This window comes from Lissotriton vulgaris, unplaced genomic scaffold (assembly GCF_964263255.1).
Source record: "Lissotriton vulgaris unplaced genomic scaffold, aLisVul1.2 SCAFFOLD_1556, whole genome shotgun sequence".
In the NCBI taxonomy this organism is placed as follows: domain Eukaryota; kingdom Metazoa; phylum Chordata; class Amphibia; order Caudata; family Salamandridae; genus Lissotriton; species Lissotriton vulgaris.
The window spans coordinates 201626-229470 of NW_028250769.1; the positions used below are offsets into that span (position 1 = coordinate 201626).

The window sequence follows — 27845 nt, forward strand, 5'->3', positions numbered from 1 at the left end:
TGCCCTGTTCCCATGATGCACTTGGCCAGGGACAGACTATTTTGCATGTAGCCAGGTTCTGAGCTGGGATGGTGCAGTGAGCTAAAAAACGGTGATGGATCAAGCCCTGATCTGTTGACTGGGTAGGAGTATTCTGCTTAGTTCGGATGCTCTGTCCATCACCACCCCCTTTTCTGAATGAACTTAAGTTGAGCTATGTTATGGTTCATTTCCATAAAGTGTGACGCTACTGATGATTTTAAATTCTTGGTTCGAATATTTGATTTGTGTTCATTAAGACGGATCTTCAGCTTGCGTTCCGTCTTTCCAATATAAACCTTCCCACACTGGCATTTAAGGAGATAAATGAGATTGTTGGTATCACAGGTAGATGTGACGTTCAGGTTTATGTTATAGCCTTTCATTGGATGAGTTAGTTTATTGCCTGGGATTATGTTATGACAGTTATTGCAATTGTTGCAAGGTCTGGTCCCTTTTGAAATAGAAGAAAGTTCCTTAGGTTGTTTTAAAATTTCGCCCAATTTTTTCCTCTGGTGTAGGCAAATAGAGGTCTGGCTTTAAACATGTCTTTGAAATCTGTCTCCAACTCTAACATTGGCCAATGTTTTAGTATGATGTTTTTGAACATCAAACTAACGTTGGAATATTTTGATACTATGACCATCCGGTCACTCTCCTTTTTCTTTTTTGGTTGTTGTAACACATTTGGTCGATCTAGTTCATCCACCTCATTTTTTGCCTGTTTGAGTAAATCTTCTGGATAACCTCTCTCTTTGAAACGATCAACCATTTCATCCATTCTTATTTTTGCCAAGTTGGGATCCGAAGTGATTTGTTTAACCCTAAGTAGTTGGGATTTGGGTAGATGTTTTTTCAAAGATGTCTGGTGAAAGCTGGTATAATGTAACATATTGTTACGGTCAGTTTGTTTTTGAAAAATGTCTGTTGAAATTTGGTCATTTTGTAGAGTTATTCGAACATCCAAGAATGTTATGGTTTTTGAATCTATGGTCCAGGTAAACTGGATACGTTGATTGGCTGAATTTAAGGTAGTCAAGGCAAGTTCAAGGTTTTCACGTGTGTCTTTCCAAAGTATGAATAGGTCGTCTATATAACGAACATACATTTTGAGATGGTTTTTCCACATGGGTTTAGACCAAATGTTGGCATGTTCAAATTCTCCCATAAAGATGTTAGCGTATACAGGGGCCGTGCTGTTTCCCTTGCTAGTGCCCACTAGTTGCAGGTTGCAGGTTGTGCACGGGCCAACCAATTAAATACTTTACAATTTCATTTGTAACCTCCCATGAGGACTGGCCCATTTACTTATTTTGTTAGACAGTATGTTTATTTAGTCTGTAAGCACTATTTTCTTTAATGAGTTTCTTGTACTGCAGGCACGACGTGCTTTCCTGCAACATTCAGTGCGAACTGCGCTCTTTCTCTTTAACAGCAGCCCAGGACTATCATGGCCTCTTCTTTGCAGTGAAATAGGCCTCGCCTTTATGAGAGTTTGAGCTATTGGCATTATAAATTACAATAGATTAAACTCTCGCGCATTCAAGGCCTATTACTTTGCAAATATTTTCTTGTAAAAGCACCTCATACGGTGCTTTCACTTTCATTTCGTCCATGCCCCTTCCTTTAGACGAGCCGCGTCTAAAGAAAGGTGCGAGACGCTATCAAAGTGAAACCGCGGCATGGGCCACTTTTACAAAACAAAAAAAGCATTTTAGGCAACTTGACAAACAGGTGCTTTTTTGTGCCAAATGCTTGTTTTTAGTAATTACCATTTACAGCTGTAATGTTTTTAGATGTTAATGCAATACACACACATAATAATTAGTAAATGTTTTTGTGATTGTATGTTTCACTACTGCCTGTAATGCCTTTTTATGTCTTTTTAGGTCAGAGCAGGAAGTATTTTTGATAACTTTCTCATTGCAAATAGTGAGGAATATGCAGACAAGTTTGCAAAATCAACATGGGGAAAAACTACGGTAATCCTTTAATCTGATACGTTTGCAGTGTACTGATTCTGCCACATGCTCAGAGCATGGGCAACTGCAAATGGAACAAATCAAAGAGGGAACTTACACTTTCTCTGTCGTGTCGAGATCCAGAGGTGCAATTTTCTTTTGGTGAGTTGGGGATTAGGGCAAAAACAAACACAATTTATTAGCTATAGGTTATGTGTTTTTACTGCCCAGCATCTTCCATCAACACCTAGCAGTGTGATACTGTTTCTAAAGATCACTCCCTAACCACCTTTGCACTCAGGTGGGATTTTTCTTTTTAATTTAGCGCCATACAAAAGGCTAAAATAGCTTACATTGTATTTGCACACTTTATAGCACCTATGCCTTTTAATAGCTGAGAGCAAATTACTCTTGCTTGCAGTTTGCACACACTTCCCACCAATGATTAGTTTGCGTTAAAAGGCTGTGCAAAGCAGGAAAATTAGCTGATTAAATATACAAATAGAGTGCAGCCAAAATTTGCACATGGCATTCCCTGCTGTTTGCCACAGTTGTGAATTGGGGTAAAGTGTATGATAGCATTGCGGGTTGTTTTTGCTCCCAGATTTACCGATAATTCTAATTTACACGCGTGCTTACTTCCTCTGCCATCCTATATACTGGTTGTAAGTTTGACGTTCTTCGCTTTAATCTGTGAATTGTAGGCCATGCTTCTCGTTCCCGACGAAAATAGGTACTGTCAGTGGCACAGTACCCTTGGAGTGAATGTGACTATAGGGGCCTTGCCCCGTCTGTCGTAGTGGGGTATTAGTACATTCCTACATGAAAATTAGTATATGCCAATCTGGAACACAGGCGGCAGGTAGACCTATATACATGTTTTCTGTTTTGTGTTGTCTGACAAAGACCCTGAAGTTTAAGACTGGGATAACTGAGACAGTAACAATAAAATAGCGGGCATCCATATAGATTCATAGCGGCCTGACCAAGAGCGCTGAAACATGCCAACAAATATTAGGGTGCAGGGATACTAAATTCCTTTAAGAACTCTTGGTAAAGATTTTAACTACACTAGAGGCGCCTGATATTAAAGGGATAGTAGGGTATCCTCCAGATATTTTTAGCATTTCTCTAGAAGACCCCGATCGGATGTAATATCACTACTGCTCTCTGCCTCATGGTCGAGCCTATCCTGGTTTAAAGGGACCAGGTGGAGACTCAGTGATGAAGCATGACACCAATAGTGTGTGTGAGGATCATCAAAACCTAAGTTATGTCTTATCTTCGAGGTCTTGAGTCTAGCCGAATGGTGACTAGTTAAAATGGGTTATAGGATATTCCTAGAGTGATATGTAGCACCAGGGAGACAATATCCTTTATGCCACCAGATCTCTCTCTACCTCCCAGATTTGGAAAGAAAATTCTGGGGAATAGTGTAACGCTAATTTAAGTCACTTTTGCTGCGTTTTAACCTACTCATAGTTAGAATGAGTTGGACCCTTCCAGGGAAAGGCACTCCTAGCCCTTGATGGGCGAGATTACGGCCTTTGCAATTGAAAATACTTTTTTTATAATTTGCCAAATATAGGGCCCTATTAGGATGGCGGACGGACCTGCGTCCGTCCGCCACCCCCGATATGGAGGGACCGTCCGCAGGGGCAGCGGCGTTCCCTCCCTCAGAATTAGGATGTGACCGCCACCCTGGCGGTCACATCCCATGTAGTTAACATTGCGGCAGGGTCTGCTTGAAGCAGCACCCTCCGCAATGTTAAATATGCATGTTTTCCATTTGCATGCACAAAGCGGCAGGCACCGCGCGGTGCCTGCCGCTTTGTGCATATAAAAAAGCCAGGGGGGTACCATAGGTACCCCCCACCCCCCAACACCACTGGGGGCCTGCAACAGGCCCCCAAACACAAAAGACCACATGCTTTTCCACTGCAGGAAAGCCACCACAGAAAAGCATGTTTTCTGCCCCATCCTAATATGGCTGGCGGTGTCTGATAAACACCGCCACCATATTAGAGCTTTTCCTCCAGTCGGAAGGCGAATGCGGCGGAAAAGCGGCGGATGGTCTTCCCATCCACCGATGACCCCCCAGCCATCCTAATCTGGCGGGGGGTCTTTGAAGGCACCGCAGCGGTGAATCCGCATCCTCCGGGCCGGCGGTGGCTTCCGCCGGCCCAGAGGATGCGGATTCACCACAATCCTAATCGGCCCCATAATTTGTCACAGCAAATCCAAATGTTATGCTTAATGTGCCTTCTGACTTTCACCGAAGAGATGCTGTGCTTCTAAGATTCATCTTCAGCTGCAGAAAAGACACTACATTCTATAATGTGATCAGGTGCCTGAAATTCGGCATTGATAGGACAAAGAATATGAGGATCTCATGTCAACCTTTTGTTACCTTTCTGAACCCAGAAAGAAGTAATTCACTCATGCGGCGAGATAGATTTCTGCCTGGAAGGAAGGTGAACCATATCCTTGCAGAGAAAGTGACTGTTCACTCTGAGAATGTGGTGATGTGTGCTAGCATCTGACTCCTTGACTTCCACTGGGCTGCCCCTTGGAGGACAGGCAGGGATTCACAGACACTTCAGCCTGGGCACAAAGGCAGGGGGTGATTCTTCGGTGGGCAAAGTATGTCTTTATTTCACTAGAGGCGAGTCTGCTTCCAACTTTTTTCTTTTATGTGCAAAAGTGATTATTGCATGTTTTTTAGGCCATAATCTGTAAAAGATTCAATGATGGAGAACAAATAAAAGTATTTCCTTGTAAATCCAGTTATACTGTGGATTCGCAGTTTGATGACAGGGAATGTTTGAAATGTGTAAGTACAAAAGACACCAATATAAAGGAAGTGCAGTTATAGGTAATGCACCTCAAGTACAAGACAGTATTAAGATTGATGCTGGATAGCACCAGCGGGCATTAAAATGGGTTTAGAAATAAACTTGGTCAAGCATTAAAATTCAGTTGACTTATGGCAGCAAAATCCTCGATTGGACTTGGCATTAAAGGAAGAGGGCCTAATATTCCTCTTTCTGGAGGTCATAGATTGCCTGAGAGTTAGCAGGGTGGGCCTTTCTCAGTAGGATCATTTTTAAGGTGCCCTTATGGTATGCAATGGATAGCTTGCTTCTGAACCTATGAAACTTCTGTGCCCCATTAACGTTTAGTAGAGGGCCAAGGAAATTATGAAGCAGTTGTGGTGTGATATGCTATCTGTAGTTTAAGGCACAGTCTTGAAGTTCATGTGTGAATCCTTAGGAGTTTCAGTAGTTCTGCGTTGGAAACCAATGCATGTTTAATGTTGCAGTAGTTGAAGAAGGAAACCACTAACCCTCTTGAATAATCTACCTGATGACTTGATTTTAATAATGGGAAGGTTGTATAAGCATCATGAACTGTAGATTAGTGTTTTAATGTTTTGCAAGAAGCAGAGGTCAGTATCAAATAGATGCTTAGATATTTGGTTGTGGTTGATGTACAGTGTGTTTTCTTTTCCTTTGTTCTGTCTTTTCAGACCATTTTTTTACATTATGCCATTACAGGCTCGCTTATAGCCTGCCTGAACAATCTTTAAAAATAGGATGCCAAAACATTCTAGCAGTGATAAAGTTTGTACTCCACAATCATATAACCAATTTTAACATATGTCAAACGCATGTGGAATCGTGTGTGCAACAGATTTGGCCCATGTTTTGTTTGCTTAATTACTAACTTTTCTTGGTTTTGTGCTTGGTGCTAACATTGGCTTACAGCTGGGGAGGCTATAGAAGCAAGTTCAACCAGTGAACAAACACAGCTTGCTCTTTTCTAGCTCAGTTTAACTCTTAATAACTTGTGGGGGGAACAAGTGCACCCTGTTTCAGTGCTGTGCAGTCTTCTCAATAGTGTCTTAATGAGTGATATCACCAAGCGGCATGGTCTCTCAAGAAGATAGGGCTACGAAAGAATCAACTGATTGGTTTCCTATACTCCCAGTTATTCAAAACAATCCATACTTTAGTGACCTATCATATTCTGCCCTAAATTCCACTAAAGTATCGAAAAAGCACGTTTCTCCGCTAGAAGAGTAAGTGAAATAAAATTACTCTCAGTACCTCCTCTGTATACTATAATGAAAAATATAATTTTACCATAACTATATAGTGATTTTCTTTAATGTATGTATCTTCTTCAGGGTCTTAGAAAACAGATTCTATAAAGAAGGGCTGAAGCGAGGGAATCCATCTGCACTTATCTTCTCTTGAAAAATAAACTTAACTTGATGTTGTAACTTTTAGGTGGCTGAAAAGAATATGAAAGATAAACTTGACCAAATTCTTCAAGAAAAGCGAAAGAGACAGGAAGAGGAGAGGAAGCAAAGGATTCGGGAGCAAGGATATGACGATTTTGTTTATGAGCAGGAGCAGGATGATGAAGATGAATATCACGAAAGTGATGATGATGAAGAAAATGATGGAGATTATCATTTGCATCGCTCAAGGGACGAAATGTAACTTGTATGCCTTTAACTTTATAATTGGTTCCAAGGATTCCCCCTCATGAAATCATTTCTTTATATTTCAATTTGCCAGTGGTCTATTGGTGTGATTTTGTTTAATTCAGTCTCATCACATTTAATTGAAGAATGTATGTTCTTTGTGAAGTAATTTGTTTCTTAGAAACTTTTGACAGAACTCTTTTCATTTAAAGAATTTTTGTCAAAAACAGGGTCTTGTCGTTTATGATAAAGTAACGTGCAGAGCTCATTGAAACACGTCTTACAGCTATAATAATAGATCATTTATCTAGTTTGGATTTGTTTTGTATTTTTGGCACTGTTTTACTAGCAATCAAGGCACAGAGTGTGGCAATAGCAGTTCTTTCAGAGAAACATCAACATTTGGCTTCATTTATGAAAACAAAGCTCATAAAAATGTAATTGTTTTAAGGCAGTGCAGCTTCAAACTTGGCTTTCTTGTATCTTGCTCCTCTGTTTGAATGGATGGAACAACCAGAGGCTAGGTGGCACAACACTATTTCACAGCACAAAAGTTTTACAATTCTGCGCGGTGCATTGCACAGATCAGCTGCAGCCTGCGGTTCATCGTCGGAATCCATACAAAACCCACCTATCATTCTAACTGTGCGACATTGAAAAATCTAACCTTGTTTCCATGGACGATAGATCTTAGAAAGCTTTGCTGTTTAGTCACAAAAACCCTGCAACATATGTGCAGTGGTTTAAGTAGTGCTAGTCCGGTTCTTCCTATCAGAGACAGTCATGTGACTTCACTTTATTGTGTAGTCCTGCTTATAAGCTTTCACTACCAACAGCTTCGTATTCATGCATTGTTTGATTACCTCTGTGTACTGCAACTCTTGGTGCTTGTTTGCTGACCTATGTATGCCTTGTATCTGCTAGAGCTGTGTTCTGATACAGAGCTGGCTTCTGCAGATTTCTTCAAGGCATGTATTGCATTTCATGTTCCTCTCTAGTCTGTATTGGGCCTGCAATCTGTTGCTTCTCTTTATGATCTCTTTTTGTTTTGCTTCCTACTTTATTTGCTGTTTGTGTGCTTCCAATTTCCTTTGATCCTCTCTTGATTCCCTGTGTTTCTGATCTCTGTGTCCCTTCTGCTTACTCCGGTTGTGTTTCTGTCCTTGGCGCCTGTGTCTGCTTGCTTCCTTGTATTTAATCTCCTTTTCATTCATTTTGTTTTTTTGCCCTTTTGTCTTGAAAGTCTTGTACTTGCATTCCTGTTTCTTATGTCTTGCCTGCACTTGTTTACTTAAAGCAGTCTTCTATCTAATACTTGCCTTGTACTCCTCTTGCAGTCTTAGTGTTTCACTCAGTACACTGATTTGACCTATCTATAACTTTATTGTTTCTATGCAATGATTGCCTCCTGAATTTCAGGAGGCTATACCTACTCCATCCTTTGTATGCAAGCATCATCTTTGTTCATGTCTTAGAGATGTACCATTACTTCTGCTGCTTCCTTTCCAGTAGGCTTGCAGAGTGACTGCCTGTAAGAATAATTTTCTTCACTTGGATTGTATTGATAAATATTTTAGAGAAGGACAGAGGGGTACAATTAAAATGTTATGTCAATTTAGGCAGCCCCAACCTCATAATCAGATGAACTCGCCCATATAATGTTAGTGAGACATTCCTCCACCTAATGAGTAGATGATAAATATCCTTCGTCACCGTCCCCAGATTGTGTGTTGGAATTCCGTCCAGGGTGTGGACAATGGGGATAACCAGGTATCTATGTAATGACATAACTTTCCTTTATAAGCTTACTACATTCCAGATCATGATCTCAGGCTTAGCCTTTTTGATACAGTGCCCAGAAAGGGACCCAAACTCCTCTACTAGCGTCTCCACTCTACAGATGGTCTTAACAGGAGCTGCTGTATAGACTATAAGATCATTTGCTTACAGGGCGATCCTATTCCTGAATCCCTGAGAAACACAAGGGATAATTTCCAAATCCAACTTACGAGACTGAGCTAACGGCTTGATAGAAATATCAACAAGCATTTGCAATGCAATAGGTCTCGCATTAGTAAAAGTTTAGGTAGAGGAAGAGATGAGGGATAGGAATAGTGAAAGGGAGGAAAAGTGCCAGGTACTATTATAGAAATGTGTGATTTTTTTAACAAAATATATTTTGGCTCTTTGCCATTTTTTTATATTGGCAAATGCCTGACAGCTCCCCCGAAAACTGAAGTTCTACACGAACCAAGCACTGACACAGCCACAAAGGTGGTAGCAGAGCCAGACATATTGGGTTTGCTAGTGCTCGTTTTAATGTGAAGGGTTTCTCATTTATAAAGATATCATCAAGACGTTGGACTTTATCTCCCAGGACAAACATAAATTGAGATAATCTCTAACCACAGATATTACAGAGTGCTTTAGCTCAATCCACAGACATCTAAGGATGCTCTAGAACCAGTTAAGAGAATGCCACTTGTACTGCATCTGTACCAATAATGAGCATGACTGTGACAGGACTGATTACGTATGCTTTTCTGATTGGTTATTTTCTCTCTCATGTTCTACATAATGCAAATCGCCCTCTGCTGACAGCCGTGAGTTGAGCCTGGGACTGGATGCGTCAACCATCTATTATGAAGTTTCGCGAATGCACCAGGATTTCCTAGTGCTCGCCAAAGTCGTACCTTTAATTCAGTTACTCATCAGTAATGTACTCAAGGTGGGGAATGTCTGAAATTTGGAACAGCTACATGTACAGGTTTAATCTCAACATACACTGTGAGTGACATGTTCATGCAAAACATGATAACACAAAGAAGCTTAAATTTTAACTTTTCAAACTAGCACTTTATTTCAGAAAGCTCTGAATACCAGTCACTAAACATTCACTGCCTCATTTCAGTAGTTACAAGACGTTTGACAGCAATGCCCAGTGCCTCCTTTCACATCCCAGAGCGGCGGTAGAATAACTGGACTATGGGTGGAAGAAGTAAACTGCCTACTTCAGATGGAGGTCAGAAAGAGGCTACATGCAAGAGCCCCCATCTAGCAGTTTCTGCCTGTCTCAGCTTAACCCGCTTTCCCGGAACTATGCTTCAACCCAAGAACTTCACTTAATAAAAAAAGTAAAAGACAGGTCTTTTCACATTTCTACCTAGACTGGGCAGACACCTTCGAGTTGTAATAACCGACACAATATCACGCAGTAAACCCACACACTGCTTGACTGCTCCTGGCACCTCAGATAGAAACAGCACACAACATGTAGAAGGACACTTGTTCATTAAGCACATGCTGTATCGTAGTAATGTAAAATCATGTGCCACTCCCTCCCTCAAAGACGTGATCGCACAACAGACTGCCATTAATGAAATGTAAGCAACGAGAACCGAACCCGTAAAAATAAACACATTTCTGTCCATTGGCACACGTCGATTAAGAGTGTGGTACTTACTCCCCTTTCAGAGTTCTGCCTCTGGGAATGTAGAATAACACTGTAATAATGCATATTTTCCCTGTTTCGTCACACACTGCTAGGGGGCTGGAAGAGGAGCGTCAAGAGCTGAGCGATATAAAACAGAGGCCAAAGGGCAGCGAGAATGGAATCAAGGAATAAGGACAAAGGAAATAATTAAAACCTGCAGAGTGGGGAAGATCCTAGCGGAGGGAAAAAAGAGAAGTGGGCCAAAGCTACGAAAGTGGGAAGAAGAGCTAAGGGAAGAAAATAGAGTAACAAAAGAGTGATGAAGGAAAAGGAGGAACAAGAGCCAATTAAAGAAACCACTAAGAAAGGCTGTGAGGAGGAATAAAAGGCAGGAGATGCACATTGGGGAGGACAAGCATATTAAAAACCAGTGGTGTGCACTCACCACGGAGGAGCGGGCCGAGAATCGAAACTAGTGGTGCGCGTGCAGCACAGAGGAGCGGGAGCGAGAGAGCGCGGCAGCGAGGCGAACGTGCGCTGCTGCACGTAACAGACACCGATGGGAAGTGGGCAGAGCAAAGGCGGGACATGTGCCCGCCTTTGCCCAATTGCGTGCTGTATTTTTTTTTTTCAGCGCACGCTAAAGCCTATTGCAGTCGGCGAAAGCAAAACCACACACACGAGCGTGTGGTCAGCTTTCAGAAAGCCCTACATGAGGTCTTGCACTGTGCGAGCAGTACTGCGCACTGCAACGCTAGGCACGAGACCTAAAAAGGAAGGGGGAAAGTGGACACCCTTGCCTAGAGCCTCTAGAAATGCTACATTTCCTAGTTATGGCCCTGTTAAATAAAATTCGGGCACAAGAGGCCCATACAATTTTTGGAGGGTCTCGGTGAAGTTAGGGCAAAATTCTAAAACTGACAACACCTCCCAAAAAGAAACCCCACAAATCCTGTCCAAAGCCTTGGTGGCATCTATTATGACCACTGCCAGGGGTCCGAATAGGTACCAATAAATAGCATCTTTTATTTGGTCATTTAAGGCTTTCAGATTTTGCTGGAAAAAGTTGAGGCTTAGACTAGAGAAAGGAGGTCAGCTGCTGCCTGGTCTGAGATTGTACTGTGATGCTTTTCAGTTTAAGTATTGAAGGGTCCTGTTAGGTTACCCCGACACATCGACCTTGGGGAAGGATGCTATCAGCAATAACTTCTAACCTGGGAACAGACAGCTTTCAGAAAAAAGAGAGAGTTACCCAGGTTAGACCAAATGGGACCGGGTCATATCACACTAGTGAAAATCAGAAATATACTACAACACAGAAGGGATTTTTGATTTTCACTAACAGACAGCTTTCTCCATAAGTTTGGAGCCCCAATTTTTTTTAAAGTCCGGCTAAAGGTCCTGAAGGCAGCACTTGGCCTGTATTACAGAATTAGGAGAATTTGCAGTATTAAATATTATTCTGACTTTTCTGGTATTCTGAAGTGCCTATTGGACAAACTGAGCACCCATTGAAAGAAGTTGGCTTTGCAACCTGGGGGCAACTTTGCACAGCTCAAGGCATGCCACAGTGGGAGGTGCTTGTGGCCAAGGCTGCGGGTCATTTATCAAGGCCAAGTCTGAGGGTCATTTATCAAGATTCAAATATATTCAGTTTCTTTCTTGATATGCAAATGGAAGGGGATATTGGAGGGGCCGGGGAGGGGAAGTTGAAAATGCAGTACACATGCTCTATAAAAAGGAGGTCTCCATTTGGTATTGGGCATTCCTTTTTGCTGAGGACGGAAACTTGAAGGCTCTATACCTGACATGGGAGCGGACGTTGCCAGTGGCCGAGTTACAGCACTTATGGCAAGTTTCTTTGTGACTATTATACAGTACTATTATATCTGCCACCGTAAAGCGTAATCACTTCTATACCCTCCACCGACTATCCTGAACTCCCCAAAGGATTTTGAGGTTTGCAAAACATCAACTTCCTGGTCGCAGTAGGTGTTGCCACCTTGAGGCTAACGATGAGCATATGTTTGTCTCCTGTACTTCTCTGTCCCTCTTCTGAGAGACTGTGTGTAAAATCATTTCAGAAGTGTTGTTTGTTACAATCAAGGTAAGCTCCATTTTGGTCTTATTTGGTGTTGATATCCCAACGTATGTTATGTTATGTTTTGTTGATAAGATTTATAAAAGCGCACGAATACCTAATGGTGTCTTGGGGCTGAGGACCACAATAACCTGATGTACGCCTAGCCCCGGAACAGCCAGGTTTTCAAGTTTCTCACAAAGCCAGTTAGGGAACTGGTGTTCCTAAGCTCAAGTGGAAGAGAATTCCAGAGTTTAGATGTTCCGTAGTAAAAACCACGGCCACCCCAGTGTGAGGTCCGAATTCTAGGCACTGAGAGAAGTTTAGCGCCCGTCCTTTCCTTCTTCCATCCGCACGTCACCTTCCTGCTCTTTGATCGAGTAGGTCTTGCCGTTAAGTAGTTTTTTCCACTTGAGTAAAGGAAAAGAAAGTAATCTGAAAACCTAGGTTCGTAATTAGGCTCCTGCTCCCAGGATGGAATTGTGAAATACCGGCTTTCTTCTCTAACCCTTGGTCCATTTCATCCCACTGAAATCTGAATGGGTCTTCATGCTTGAATATTTCTCCTGCTATCTCATTCCTTTTTGAAGGGATTTCTAAAATACTTTAGCTTTGTCACTTTGCTTTTTGAGTGCCCACTTGTTGCAGGTCTTCATTTGAAAAATATTATAGTCTTGAAATTTTTGGTGCTTTATTGTTGACGCAACCAAATGACCTCATGGTTTGGAAGGTGCCTGTCACATACACACATACAAAGTTCTCAATATTGTTCTTTTTCAGTAAATTAACTATGTGTCTTACGTGCACCATTAGCCATACATCTAAGATTTTTGTTCCTCTGGAGAATTTTTACAAAGTATCTTTTAACAAAGGCCCCAAGAGTTGGTGATTTGATTGTCCAGGTGAGATAAGGAAATACTCTTGGTCGGAAAGTGTGCTATTCCTGCGACCGTTACATAGTGGATGTCCTCACAACCCCTATTTGCATTACACCAAATGCTTTTTCCAGGGTTCCTTTTTACATAACATAGGGTCTAATACAAATAGCCTACTTTGGCCAAAAGCTGCATCTATCTAATGTGCTTTTAATGCCTAAAAATAACAAAATGTGTTCTTACACTTCGAAACACTGAGTTATACGTGCTACGCTAACTGTGAGCCCATTAAGAATGTCAGAACTGGTCTCTACTGGTTAGGTTAAATGCTGTTTATAGAACTGTGAACTGTGCCACTGGGCCTCTATTTCCTCATTCTGTCAGACCTGGTATTTTCAGTGGACTCAAATTGTGAGTTTTCTCTTGTTTTCCCCCCCAGTGGATTTCCAGGGACTGGTGGGTATACCCAAAGTAGGCTCCCACGCATATCAGAGAGTGGTTAGAGCCCCTTAAGCGATGTTGAGTTAAACATATGATTGGTTGCAACCAGTTATTGATTGCAGGTGTGAAGTCCCTTTTCCCCATGCTGCTGTGTTAGGAGCCTAATGGCCCTTATGATAAAATATGGTTAGGCACAGGTCAATGACAGCCCAGCAACACAACACATGAAGATCTGAGAAGGGCTCTTTGTCATTTTCCTGTCTTCAAAACTCACACGATCTGCCTAAGAACAAGAGACTGGGCAAAAATCATATTCCAATATGTGTCCCAGTATATATCCAAGACTAATTGATGTACCCCCTGCTTTCTCTTTCTTGTTAGGAAATACATATGTAGATACCCTTTCAGGCGGTAGAACAGCTTTCTAAATTGGTAAGGAGCTGTGTTTTTGCTCCAGTGCTTACAACTTTAGATACATAATAGCATCCTTGCGTCAGTACATTAGTTCCCCTTTCATGTCTTGGAAAGATTTCTTCACTTGCATTGAGGTAGGTGTGGACAACTTGCAGTTACTGTGTTACTCTGACCCTCAGAACCGATATTAGACCTATCACCGTGGAACCGCCCCAGATTGAAAGGACGCTGATGTGAAATGCACTGTTTGGAAAGAATCACTATCAGTCACTGGGCACAATTGTAACCAGGATGACTTGTCTACTTTCGTGCCATGAAGAGGAAAGGAGTTGCAATACATGTTTTAAAAACAGGCTGCCGAACTGTAGTCTAGTGGTCACAATCGTAAATGGCTGGAAGCATCACAACGGAAACTTTGTGATCCCAGGTAGCCCTGAACATGGGCTGAAATGAATAGACAAGGTGTCCTCAGGTGGAATTACAATACGCCTTATGTTAAGGGATGGATGTTATCTATACAGTTGCCACCTTCTTCAGAGCAAAATACTGGACATTTGTTCATGTTGGGAGATTTGTGAAAAGGTCAGGGTTTGGAATTTGAATCAGATTTTGTCTAAAATTCTTTGTTGTCACTGTTAACATGAAACTGTTGCATCCATGTGCTTTATAAAATGTGTAGAAATAGTTTGGACATCTAGTTATGTTTTAAGTTGTTCTATATTTGATGTTTTAAGCTTTTATTTCAAAGAAAAACATATATTGGCTTTTACTGATTTTCCCAGTATTCTAACCAGAAATTATAGGAAAATACCGGCTAGGCTAATGAAATACTGGCAATTCCATCCAAACTCTATCTCAATAGGGACACCTGGGCGAGGAATGGCCTTTCATTTTACAAGTCATTTACGGGAGTTGGACAAATTTGTTCAGCTGAAAAGAACTAAGTCTACATCACCCAGAATGTTTTATGGTGTTGGAAAAAAAACAGGATTGTAAAATGTTCCCCCTGAATTTGAGCCTTCAGGTAACCTTGTTTAACCTTATATGTAAAGGTGACTCCTACTGAATCCAGAGTACTTGGGCGAATGACAAAGTATGACTTTGGCAGAAACACTTAAAGTGGGTTGGTGGAGTATCTTAATGGTGGTGCATACATTAGGCAGATTGTTGGGACTGTCAATGGGGTATTCTGTAGTTTCTTCTTATTAGATTTCTCGTTCAGAGTATTTTCGGAATGAAAATGTATACAGCATGCTAACTCTGTAATCCTGTGTTCTAAAAAATTATAATCGTGATCTATATGGGTGAGGTTTCCAAGGCAGGCTGTCATGAAAATGATAAAGCGAACGAAGAGGCCACCTTGGGGGCATGATCACTTATTACAGGCATTTAACCTGTACAGGCCATAGGGGCACGCGCATTTAGGGAGAATGGCATGAACGTGGAGGCCATCTTGAAGCTCGTCTTTACTGACCAGTAGACTGGGTCACCTAATATCAAGGTACTTCTATTTCATGGTAAACAAGAATGTTTGAACTATCCAGAAAGCTTAATATCTTTCATTTTCTAATAAACCGCAAAGAAATGTGCTTTTATAATTATTTTGGAACAACCCTAATTATCGTGCTAGAATAGTATAAAATAAAGCATAGTGTCTTGTTATTATTTTGCTGATATCGTTTTCTCAAAATACTCTTTTTTTATTTTAAATAATTTGTCGTTTTCAGGGGTGGGCACCATTCCAAGATGGCCGCCCTGCTGACCGTCTCGTGTTGTCCTTCTTCCCTCTCGCCGGCTGCCCGCGGCCGGTCCTTTCCCTGTGACGCCCCGCCCTCCCGCTGACGTGCCCGCGCTTCCAGCAGCAGCGGTGGCGGCCGGGCGCGCGCTTCCCGGGGTGACGGGGGGAAGATGGCGGCGCTCATCCCTCTCACTCAGGTAAGAGGGGCTGGGGCTCGTTCCATGCAGGGGCCGAGGGGAAGGGCTGCCTCCCCGAGTCGGGGACGGGGCGGGCGTGGCCAGACGGTGACCCGCCCTGCGTGGAGTGGGGGGCGTGAGGCCGGTCGAACCGGGACACCCAGCCGTGCCCTTCCCTGGGTGACAGCTGACTGGGAGGCATGGCACTGTGAAGACACCCTGCCACCTGGCTCCAGAGGGTCACCCGGCTGGGACCACCAGTGCCCTAAGCTCACCTGCACCTGGGATGCTCTGCCACAACAGGCACCCCCACCTGAAGCCACAACAGGCACCACACCTGAAGCCACAACCGGCGCCCCCACCTGAGGCCCCACTCTCCCCAATACCCTGCTGCTCCCCAGCATGCTCCCAGCTACGGTGCTCCAGTCACCAGCATGCACTCCCCATCCATGCATGCACCTGCCCCCCGTATACAACCCCCCCCCCCCCCCGGTATACCCTCCAAGTGCTCGGCTAAGTATGCACCCGTCTGTACTCCTTTTGCCTCAAGCAAAGCATCCTCGTGAAAACACCAGTGCACATTGTATGCCCCCGTGTTTTCAGCAGTGCTTCCACTTCACAGCCCCCCCCTCCTACATCCTCCAAAGATGCTTGTTTCTGTTCCTTTGAGGCACAGGTCCCCAGCAAATATGCATCTGAAATGTATCAGCCATACAAACACCTGAATCTTGCTTCTGGTCCATCTAGAATGTGTTCACGAAGTTCCCCATGGTCCAGCATACCTTCAACCAAGATGCTTCTGCCTCCACCCTCCTGAGACGATGGCCATGCCTTCAGCAACGTAACCATCTGAGGTTCCCCTGCCTTACCTACCACATATGTTACCGAAAGATGCTTCTTTTTTATCCCCCTCTTTTCCTGGCAATGCATCCACCTAGATCCCTTTCCGCCAGAACACCTCATCCTAAGACGAATGGGCTTCCAGTCTACATCCTCCAGAGTTGTCCTCCATCCTTCTAGCAAAGCTACCATCTAATGTTCCATCTCCTACACATACATCAACCATAGATACTTCCTTTTGCCCCATCAATACAGCTACCTAAGAACTTCATGCTGCAGCATATATTCCCCCTGAAATGCTTCCAACCCATCACCAACCTGAGCCCCATCTGTCCTACTATAGACATCAAACTTGGAACCCCAAACATTCCCACATGTAATGCACTGGGCTTTTCACCATCATCAGCATGGCATCAGTGTGACCCCCAATACTTATTAGAGATCAGGCAATACATTAGTCCGATTCCATATCACCACCGAATGACACCTGAGGCCTCCAGGTACCCGTACCATGGAACCCCCTTTGATATCTCTCAGCATTACACTAACCGTAGGCCTCCAGGACAGCTCTCACCTTAGATTGTGAGGATGACATTTCACTGAATACCCACCGCCAAACCCCAGACCTGGTTCTCACTTGACACCTTACAATATTGTAGCCATCTGACACGCATACAGCACTGCATTCCACAGATCACCTATCTACAGCAGTGTCTGGACACGCTAAAATTCACTTAGCATTCTAAACTATTTCTAACTTGACAACTCCAGAATCCTCTTCATTCATAACCAGAAAACATCCCAAACATGTAGTGCAGGCTTACCTGAGTGACCCTGGTGTGGTAGTAAGGACAACCCATTTTGCAGAGTGGTCATCCTTTTTGGGACACAGCTTTAAGAATTGCTCCCTCAAAAAAGTTTGATCTCAACTTTGACCTCAAATTATAGACAAAGATTGATTTCTGTGCAAACCATGGAAAGAGGGTCTTACGGCATTTTAAATATAGTGGTACCATAATCATTTCAGCTTCATTAGGACAGTTTCACAATGTGTATCTTGATTTTAACTCTTGCTGCGTCTGATGTATATTCTAAGATTTTCAATGTTGTTTCAGTGGATTGAGAGCCGTGGTAGGCGTTGAAGCATGTATTGAAGTGAATTTTAAAGGATTTACGCTTGTGTATTTTGATTTTAACATACTTTGGTATAGGCAAATATCAAAATGATTGATTAAAGCAAATGAAAAGTGTCCAAAGTGGTGCTGTATGAGTGCAATGGTTAGTAGGTTTTTCCAGAAGAGACAAGTCGTAGACAGGTGTCCTATGAAGCTTGTAGTTAGTTACTTTATCCATCTGGGTACCTGTTTGTTCAGCTAGTGTAAAGAGTTGATAGGTTGATGTTGGTGGCTTGTCTGCAAAAAAAGGGTGATCCCTTTGAGGCAGTGACACGTCTTTCTGGAGAATAGACTACATTTAGAAATAAAAAAATGTTTGGCTGCCCTGAACAAAGGAAAACCGCTAATACTAGCTTGGTTTAATGCATAACATGTCCTTTGTGAGCACGTAGATTCATGACTGGCTGACCAAGTTCACTTAACCTCCACAGTGAGTGTACTCGGGAAGAGAATGTCTAGTGACCCTTCTTCTCCAAGCTTTCACCTGTGTACCTCCTGCTTGATTTCTTGGCTTGCAGGTAACTGTGTTGATCAGGGAAATGCACCATAAATGACTACAGAAGCAGAGGTAGACGGGTATAGACAGTCGCCTGTGGCTTGGGGATCCCTTGGCCCTGCCTCAGTATCTCCATTACTTTATCATGATTTGCAGCTTTTACCAACCCCTAACTTCTCTTTTACTCCCATTAACTGTCTAGCGTCTCCTTCTCCTCCTTTGTAACAAATTAATTTCCTGGGTAGGAAAAAGGTTAGAGAGGATTGTCAGTGTTCGCTTATACACACGTTTTTAGGCATTCTTCTAATCCCAAGGCCACCCAGGCCTTGTACACTTAGAGTTGTGATGTGCAGCAATATAAGAGTGAATGGTTTTACAGTTGGGAGGTACTTTTTAGGATTAATTAGGAGACATAATTCCATCCATTTTTAGCCATGAATGTATGCATACGGCCATAAATATATTTGTGAACTGGGCCCGTACTTATTCTCAGTCTAGAGAGATACGAGCATCTTAAAGTTCATTTTACATCCTACTCTCCCGAACTCACTTCTCCCTTCTCCACTCCTGGTGCTTTGTCAGGCTGTGGGCTTCTCAACTTGCTACATTATGAACATAACTCATAGGCCTCTGACTGGCCTCTTAGCATCTCTTTCCAAGCCATCAGCTGGGACAATGAAGCAGACAGCAAAGAAGGGCCTGAAGAGGCTTCGATCTGCAGTGCTGCTGTAGATCCCATAAAATCCCAGAACATTAATGCATACCCAACACAGACACGCAGATGTTTGGTTGGGGATGTTTGTAGCTCAATTCCTACACATGGTTGCTCCACCCTGCTGGGTTTGTATTTTAGATCGCCCACAGTTGATGCAGGGCAGCTTTACCAGATGTACCGTGAGTAGGATGACAGGCTGTGAGGAACTAAGTGCAGAGATCAGCACACCGCAGGGCCAGGCGCGGCTCGAGCTGCAGGTCATTGATCACTGGACAGGCGGACGCCGAGCTTGGTGAGATCAGCAGTTTCTGTCGCTCGCCCAGTTCTTCGCTGAAGATGATAACCTGGGGATGGAGCCTGTGTATTCGATCCCTGAACAACTAATCCCACGTTTGCTTGACACTTCAGTTTAAGCAGAAAGAGTGCTTTCTTTTCTCTAGTTTTAGAGTAATTTTCATCATAGTGAAGCTGAGATGCTTGGTGATGTGGCGACGGGATAGCTTACTGAGATGGTTGGATTCCAGGTGAATGGATTGTCATTCCAGATGTTGGTCGATATGGTTTGAGCTTGGTCTTAATTGTGAGGGTCTCCATGGGGCTGACCCAGTAGTTTTTCCTTCTTTTACATTGGCTTGTTTTAAAAGCTGCAGCATTACTGGACATAATTACCCTAACAAATTAAAGTGTTTTACATTGATGCCCAACCATTGCAGCAGTCTTGGAGTCGATGACCCTTTATTAGCAAATTCTTCATGCAGTGGGCTTTGTCTTGAAATCTCGTGGGAGTGTAAGTGTGGCATGCATGAATTTTGTTTGTGAAAAAAGTTTTAGTAGAATTATTTTTCTCTGTGAAATGTGTTGTATTGAGTCCTGTTAATAATAAGTTTAAGGCAGTAAGGAGTCTTGCTGCAGGCAGAAAACCTAATTTAGAATCGTAAATCTGCAGGGTGGCATGCGACCCGCGTGATCATGGTTTCCAGTCCCCTCTGATAGCACAGGGGTACACTGTGGTGAAGTGCTCTGCGAATCATCGAGTTCAGTGACCCAGATAGAGCAGGGACTAAAGCTGCGCAAAGGTGACACCGGCTCAGGGATTGTGTCTAAACCCCTGCTGTGTAACAGTCACTACTTGATGCTCTCAAAATGTACCAGTGACCCTTGGTCCTCTGGTCTAGGTCTCTGTGTGGAGCAAGAGTCAGCACATATCTAACCCTGTGTGGGAAGCATGAACCAGAGCTCCACGGAAGTATTTTGAGTCCTGTGGGCAACCTTCACCAACCCTTTGTAAGAAGCATGTACCTGGACTGTACAAAAGTATTTGACACCTGTGGCTGCCTATCTGCAACCCTGTGTGGGAACCGTGAACCAGGGCTGTTCTAAAGGTTTTGAAACCTGGGAATACCCAGCTCTAGACCTCTGCGTGAAGCATTAACCAGGTATTTTTCCTAAATTTTTTGGAACCTGTGAATACCCGTCTCTAACCCACTCTGTGTATCATGTACCAGATCCCTACTAAAGTATGTGAAACCTATGATTACCAATCTCCAGCCTCTTGTGTGAAGTATGAACCATGGCTGCACTAAAGTATTTGGAACCTGTAAATACCTAGCTCCAGCCTTCTGTGTAAAGCTTGAACTATGGCTATATTAAAGTATTTAGAACCTTTGGGCACCCTTCACTAACCCTTTGTATGAAGCATGTACCAGGGCTGTACAAACGTATTTGACACCTGTAAATGCCCATCTCCAACCCTGTGTGTGAAGCATGAACCAGGGCTGTTGAAAAGGTTTTGGAATCTATGATTACCCAGCTCTAGCCCTCTGTGTGAACCATGAACCACGGCTGTACTAAAGTATTTGGAACCTATGAATACCCAGCTCCAGCCCTCTGTGTGAAGCATGAACTAGGGCTGTATTAAAGTATGTGGAGCCTGTGAATACCCAGTTCTAGTCCTCTGTGTGAAGCATTAACCAGGGCTGTACTAAAGTATTTGGGACCTGTGAGTGCCCAGCTCCAGCCCTCTGTGTGAACCATGAACGAGGGTTGAATTAAAGTATTTGGAACCTGTGAATACCCATTTCCAGCCCACTGTGTGAAGCATGAACCAAGGCTGTACTAAAGTATTTGACATCTGTGGGCGCCCATATCCAGCCTTGTGAGTATTACACAAACTAGGGCTGTACTAACGTATAGGGGATCCATGACCAAACTCTTGGGTGAAGCACAAATTAGGGCTGTGCAAAACTATAGGAGACCCTTGTGCAGCCCTCTATATTAAGCTTGAAACAAGACTGTACTAAATAAAGTATTTGGAACTTTAAAGTACTCGGGTCCACCATACTTCATGTGAAGTATAAACCAGGACTAGGATTAAGTATTTAGGGCCCTTGGGTACCTCTGTCGTGCCAAGTTTCTGAAGTATGAATCAGGAATATGCTAAAGTAATTTCAATCTGGGGGCACCCATCTGGAGTCCTCCATGTGAAGCATGAACCATCATCACTATAATGTACTCATTCCTTCAGAATGGTTTTCTTGCACAACTTGTACATTCATTCTCCTTTCGTTTATATTATTGCGGGGATTAACGGCCCAGTCTTTTTTTTTTTTGCTTCCTGTTTTTAATAATGTTATCCTGTATCTTTACTTTTGGCCGTGTTCCTCTTTGTTGGGTGCTTTGATTTGATATTTACACCTATAACCGGCATGTCTCTGGCTGGCTTTCCTTTTGAAGACTAACATGCTCTTCTTCAAGCCTTTTCATTCGCTAGTATTGTTTTAATTTTCTCATATTGTTGGGCTTCATTTTCGTGTGACTTTTGACATGGCTGCTGTCAATCAGACCTATTGTTAAAAGTATATCTACAGCTGATTTGAGTCGTCCCTTTAAACCATTGGCTTGCTTTGACCAGCCTATTTCAGCCATTGTTTTGGGACTTTGTCTTGGCTCAGCTGAGAAGAGTATACCTCTCTCAATTAATGTTATTTGCCTGTTTGAAGGTACTCTTTCACCTCCAATAAATGATTACGTTGAACTGCTAGAGCGACTACTTTTCAATGGGATCACTCCCTGTCCAATATAACTGTTTCCCTACTGTAGTTCTCGTTCTAATGTGCTAACACAAAATATGTAAGCACTTTTAACATAGACGTGTCTTTGACAATGCTTATTATTCTGCTGGGCTCAGGATTCTACGTCTGCATTACCAATGATTTGTAAAATGTCTATTTGCTGTGCCACATCTGTCACACGGACTAGCCCTGGACATTTGTACAGCTCCTCTGGTTTGAGTGCCGTGGTGGGCTTTAAGAAACTTTTTAGGAGCGGATACATATTTCTGTTCTGAGCCATAAGCTCTTATTTTGCATTACCTTTAGTTACTGCTTCTGCCCCAGTGTATTTTGGGCATCTTGGAAGGTATTGTTTTTGATATTTTTTATGATTTCCTAGGTGTGGTTCTTTGCCTTTTGCCACATATTTATGTCCTTTTTTGTCTTCATAAATATGCTTTTTTTTACTCCTATACTTGCTCCGACTTTATCCTTTTCACTCTGAGCCTTTACTCAGTGCAGAGCCGTTATGTTTACTGTTATCATCTGTAATAACTTAAAGTAATTCTTTGCCTTCACGAATGTCAGTTTCCAATATTCTAAAATAGTATTTAGTAGTAGTACTCAAAGCGACCTGCCTTTAAATGCCCTATGATAAATGAGACTGCTGAACTCGGCTTTGCTTATTTAATTCACCCTTAGAAGGATAAAAGACAGACTTTCTCTCTTCCCAGGATTTAACCCTCCTACATTTCGGTTTCTGTGAGTGGACTCTACCACTGAGGTTTTTTATTGGCACACAAGGTTCATTGGCGTACAGAACAGTATGTATGGTCTACATGCGTAAAGCACTTGTAGACAAAGGCAGTTGTTTCTCCAGTTTTTTAGTGTTGCTATAATTTTCTTACTGTCTATACTAACCAAGTTGGGTTTTCTGCAGTAGGTTTCCTCTTTTCAAGAGAATCAGATGAATGTATCTTACTATTCGGTTCCTGTCTACCTCATTGTAGGCATTCTCGCCTTTGCATGAGGCCTCTCAATAAAATAACCAGTTTTAGTTTCACCCCCCACTTTGACCCTCCCCCTCCCAAAGTTACCATATTTCCAACAATACATTCATCTTAAGCATGAAAGTGAAGGTAACTGGTTAATTATCTGTGCTTACGGCTTCTATTTTAGGCAAACAATGTTAATTAGATTCACTGTGTTAAATTAATATTTAGGGACATCCATAGAACCCCCCCCCCATAGACCTTTATAGCAGATAAACACCGCCACTCACGCTGTCTTATTCCTTCATGCCACATAATGCTACAACAAGCATGCCCCAGTCAGTCTCAGGGTCTGTTTTTGCGATCAGTCCTGCATTTACCATAAGTCCTGCATTTGCACTCACTCCTGCATTTGCGCTTAGTGTCTATTTATTTATTTAAATGGTTTTATATAGCGCCGGCTAGACCCAAAGGTATCGGAGCGCTTACAAGGGTTGGGAGTGGAACACATTGCAATATAACAATAGTACAAGAACAAAATGCAAAGAACAGTAAAACATGGACAAAATAGTTGAGATAGCGTGGGTGGTTAGGGATGGGGATGGGAAAGTATGGAGGTATGGGGGAAGTGAGGAGGGGGAAGGGCGAGGAGATAGCATGTAGGAGTAGGTAGTGATTATAAGAGAACTAGTATGGGAAGGGTGGAAGTATATGTGAGAATGAGAGGAGGGGGGTGATAAGTCAGGTATAATGAGAAGAGAACATCTCACAGTCGTGGGCAGGATGGGAAGCCCTGTTAGGTGGCAGGATTAAGGACCCCAGTATTTGTTGAGAAGGTGCCGCTTGAGATCTTTTTTAAAGCTGAGGTAGGAGGGGTTGCAACGTAGATCTTTGGGAAGTGAGTTCCAGATAGTTGGCGTATTTCCTGAGAGAGAGCATAACTGGGTAGATTTCTTGTTTACTAAGGGAGGTACTAGCATGAGAGTACTTGTGCTCCTCATTTCTCTAGAGCAGCCCGCTTTGTGGAGTTTGTCTGAGAGATATAATGGGGAATGATGATGAAAGGCTTTATGCGTAATGCAAGCATTCTTGTAGTGTTGAATTTGTGCTGGGCGTTGTAGAGTTCTCGTTTTATTAAAGTGGTACCTTCTCTGATGGAAGGTCGATTCAGCCATCGTCCTTCTTACTCTCTACCACTCTTCTGGAAATCATTCTCCCAATCTCTCTCCTATTTTGAATTTCACCTCTTCTGCAGAACTCTTAAGATGTTAGTAATATGGATCGCAGCAGGGTAGGAGACGATTATCTCTTCTTGACCCTGACTTCATTGCTACCTGCTGTCATTTTATCACCGTGGGAAAAATCTCCTGGGGTTTAAACTAGCCTCTCATGTCTCCTGCCCCCCACAGGAGCATTCTAGTGCTGCCCCCGAAACCTTGACCCATCGCTTATCAAAGCCTCAGTCTTATCCAAACTCCTTTACGGTAATGGTCTGTAACAGGCCACCTTTGCGTACTTCAATTGTCCTCTTCAAATCAATCATAAAACGGACGCCCCTCTTCTCACCACATCAAGCTAAGAGAAACACATTTCCTTAGGCTACTAAAATTGTTCTGACTTCCAGTGAGCCATTCCATTAAACAACAGCCGTCTGTATCAAATCGAGGAGTTTATGAATCACAAACTTGCCTTTTATCCCAGACCAACACCCATTTTTCCAGTACACGTGTTCCTTGGACCACTGTTTTAAATTGTGTGCTTGGGTATTTGTATAGCAGGTACTTGTCAATAGGCATTGGAGTGCTGTCCAGGGCTGAAGGCAGAGGCACCATCAGAGGGTGAATCTAGGTTGAGTTTCTGCATTTTGAGAGGGGAGGAAGACTGTTTACTGTGCCGCAATGCTGTGTTCTTTTAATACACATGCCTTCAGTTCTTTCCTAATTTGAAAACGGATAGGTACTTATTGAGACAGGATGTCATTTTAGATATTGTGCGCGTAATAGAGAAACCCTGTTAACCTTTTTTTTATTTTCTTGCATTTATTGGTCTCGAGCGTGAGGTTGTCCAGTCTGAGAGTGTACCAAGAGCCACCAAAAAGTGGTGAGTTTGTCGGGCAGGTAGATGGGATGCCAGTCCTGATGGCTTTCTAAATGGTGTAGCTGGTTTTGAAGATGGTGCAAGGTGGAAAGACGAGTCATTGGAGTTCCATAAGAATGGCAGTGATGTGGCCATATTTCTTGAGGACCCCAACGAGGCTAAAACATGCACTTTTGGAATCTGTGTTTTGCCTCATGGCGACAGGTCCATGTCTTGGTGGGTCCACTCAGACTTTCAATTCCTTGAGGTGGATATAAAATTATTGTATTGTAATTGCAGTTACATAGTACTTACTACCACTGTTCTCACACTGAAAGAAAAGGAAACTATGCTATCCAGACTGTTGACTTCCTTCTGCAGCCTGTGGAAGTTATGGCCAGGAAGGACACGTCACCAAGAAGCAGTCGCTTACCGTAGCTTGTTATCCTGTGAATGGATTCAGGAGGCATGTTGAGTGGTGGAGCCATCTTTGTGTAAGATGGAAGCATGGGTACCGTCCATACTTCTCTAGGGGGTCACACCCATCTCTCCTCCTAGCTCTTCCTGTCCTCTCTGTAGAAGCATCCCCGAAAATCCCAGCCATCTCACCACAGAGTACCATTGTAGCATTAACAATATCTGGGCCATCCTAGACTCCAGATCTCACCTTACACACATCAGATAAAGCAACTGTACACAGTACACTCTCTTCGTACGTGTAGCTGTGTATTACAATATATTAACTTATTTACTGGATGATCATTCAGCTGGTATTAGGGTTCAGATTAACAGGAAGCAACTTCACAATGCACTCATTTATATCCAAAGCACAAGCTTGTTGCGTGTAAAAGAGAGAATTGTGGCAGTATACTTTCCTCCAGTCTATGTCCGGTGGAAAAATGCTATATTTTTCCATTTCTCCTTGAGAATTCATGATCAGGCTGGTTCAGAGTTTGTTTCTGCAAGAAGACCGTTTTGAGTGCTGAAAGGAGACACTTGAATGTCCTTTGGAGAAGTGGTCAGAAAGAAAGTTCTCAAAATGCTAAAACATGCGTTTCGCACAAAGGAACACACTGTAAAGCTTTCCCCATAACTATGTAGCAAAATATATTGCTGCATGTCATGTGATTGCTTACAGCTTTGAAGCGGAGTGTGTTAAAATGTTTACTACACATTAGTATGTGACATTTTATCAAAATATCCAAAAGTGAGGGTAAAAAAATAATATAGCTAAGATATGTATCTCTGTGGTGTGGTCTGCTTCTTGGTGTTGTTGCCCACGTCTTGCTGTTGGTGCCTGCACCTCGGTGGTGTGCTCCACGTATCGGCGATGTGCCCCACTTCTTAGTGGTGTGGTCCACGTCTCAGTTTTGTGGTCTGCATCTCGGTGATCTGCTCCATATCGCGGTGGTGAGGTTCGCATCTCAGTGCTCTGGTGTTCATCTCACTGGTGTGGTGTGGTTCTGGTTAGACATCAACTGTTTGCCCGGGTATATTTGGTCTTGCCAGCCTTTGTATCATTTCTTCCATCTGTTCAACACCGTATAATAATAAGAGTGACCATTTTTATGGAACAATGTAAACTAAATTGTCTCTTGGGGCTTAAACATGGTCAGTTATTCCCAGCTTAATATTATTGATTTGATTAAATCACAAATGCTGAAAGGCTGGAGTTGCCATGCCAGGATAAATCTGTGATTTGCTGGTTACAGGCTGATGTGTGCAGCAGGCACTTGCCACTGGACTGCCTTCCCACCAGTCATGCATTCCTATCGAGGACGGTCACTTTTTGCTTGCAGTGTAGGAGGAAGGAGTCGACTAGTAGATTTCTCAGTGAAAGGTTTTGGGTCAAGGGATGCAGCTGAGATCAGATAAGATGAGACCGGGTGGCAAGACTTGTCTACCCAACACCTCAGACCGAATACCTCCCAGCAGGCTGTAGGGCTGGCACTGAATGTTTCAGAACAGGCGACAGTTCTAACAGCCACCGATGACCACCTTTCTTCGCTTGTTTACATGCAAACCTCCTGCTAGTAAAGTCTGAGCTGTTCAAAGATTGCATTCAACAGACACACACATAACAGAGCAGCACAGCTGCCAAGAAGCATTTCACAATCACTTACTCAACGACTAGACGGATCCTAAACCTTCTGTAATGGCTCGTGTTCATTCCTAAGATATCATTTTCTTTAAAAATGCTTCTGTTCTTTGCTCTTTGCTTGGTATTAACCTCAATCATATCCGGTTCCCTTTTTGGTTTTTGTTCAGAATATGGTGCATTTTCACCAAAAGCATCAACATACTTCTTGGTAAGAGGAGATCTGTTTTTACTCCTACATTGCTCAGTTTTCCACGTGGAGTTGGTTGTGAGCTGGTGAAGGGGCCACAAATTGAGGCAACTTCTGATGCTGTGATCCTGACATTTGTCTGATGATTGGTGGACTTCTGTTGCTTTAGCAACGGCAGCCGGGTCAGAGTATACCTCTTGTTGTTGAAATGGGTTTAAATGGGTTGCTACCAGTATGTTATTGTCAGGTTATCATCTGACATAACATTAGTCCTACATTTCACCCCACGAGAGTTAATTCTATAAAAACGATAACCAGTGGAGCAATGTTTGTAAACAGTATTTAGGAAGCAATATATATAAAACTCAAAATAATAAGTCTTTATATCAGACGGTTTTGCTGTACATGATATTATAACATACAACTGATTATAATTTGTCGTATCAAGAAAGTAACTGAGCCAGATACTGGCAGGTATGTCCTTAAAACGCTTTGGAAAGAAATTAAGGAGGAAGTAGGTAGTGTGGGAGGAGACCTCTTATCCTCTGTGCATCCGTTCACGATGCATTGTAGAAGGACCTTGGC

The 27845-nt window shown here is 42.8% G+C and overlaps 2 protein-coding genes across 5 annotated transcripts in view; both read left to right on the forward strand.

Annotated features, from left to right (window-relative positions):
- Nucleotides 1-6487, forward strand: part of LOC147663125 (calreticulin-like) — a 100050-nt gene extending 93563 nt beyond the window's left edge. Inside the window, exons 8-9 of the mRNA XM_086950655.1 lie at nt 1908-2000; nt 6272-6487. Coding sequence (XP_086806781.1) covers nt 1908-2000; nt 6272-6487 — 309 coding nt within the window. The remainder of the gene's footprint in view (nt 1-1907; nt 2001-6271) is intronic.
- A 9060-nt stretch (nt 6488-15547) lies between these two features.
- LOC147663126 (epidermal growth factor receptor substrate 15-like 1) overlaps nt 15548-27845 on the forward strand; it is a 326980-nt gene continuing 314682 nt past the window's right edge. For 2 of the 4 annotated variants that reach the window (XM_086950657.1, XM_086950658.1), the window contains exon 1: nt 15551-15649. In XM_086950657.1, coding sequence (XP_086806783.1) covers nt 15623-15649 — 27 coding nt within the window. In that variant the 5' untranslated portion in view covers nt 15551-15622. Of the gene's footprint in view, nt 15650-27845 lie in introns of all 4 variants that reach the window. The other 2 variants (XM_086950659.1, XM_086950660.1) reach the window with 2 other exon arrangements.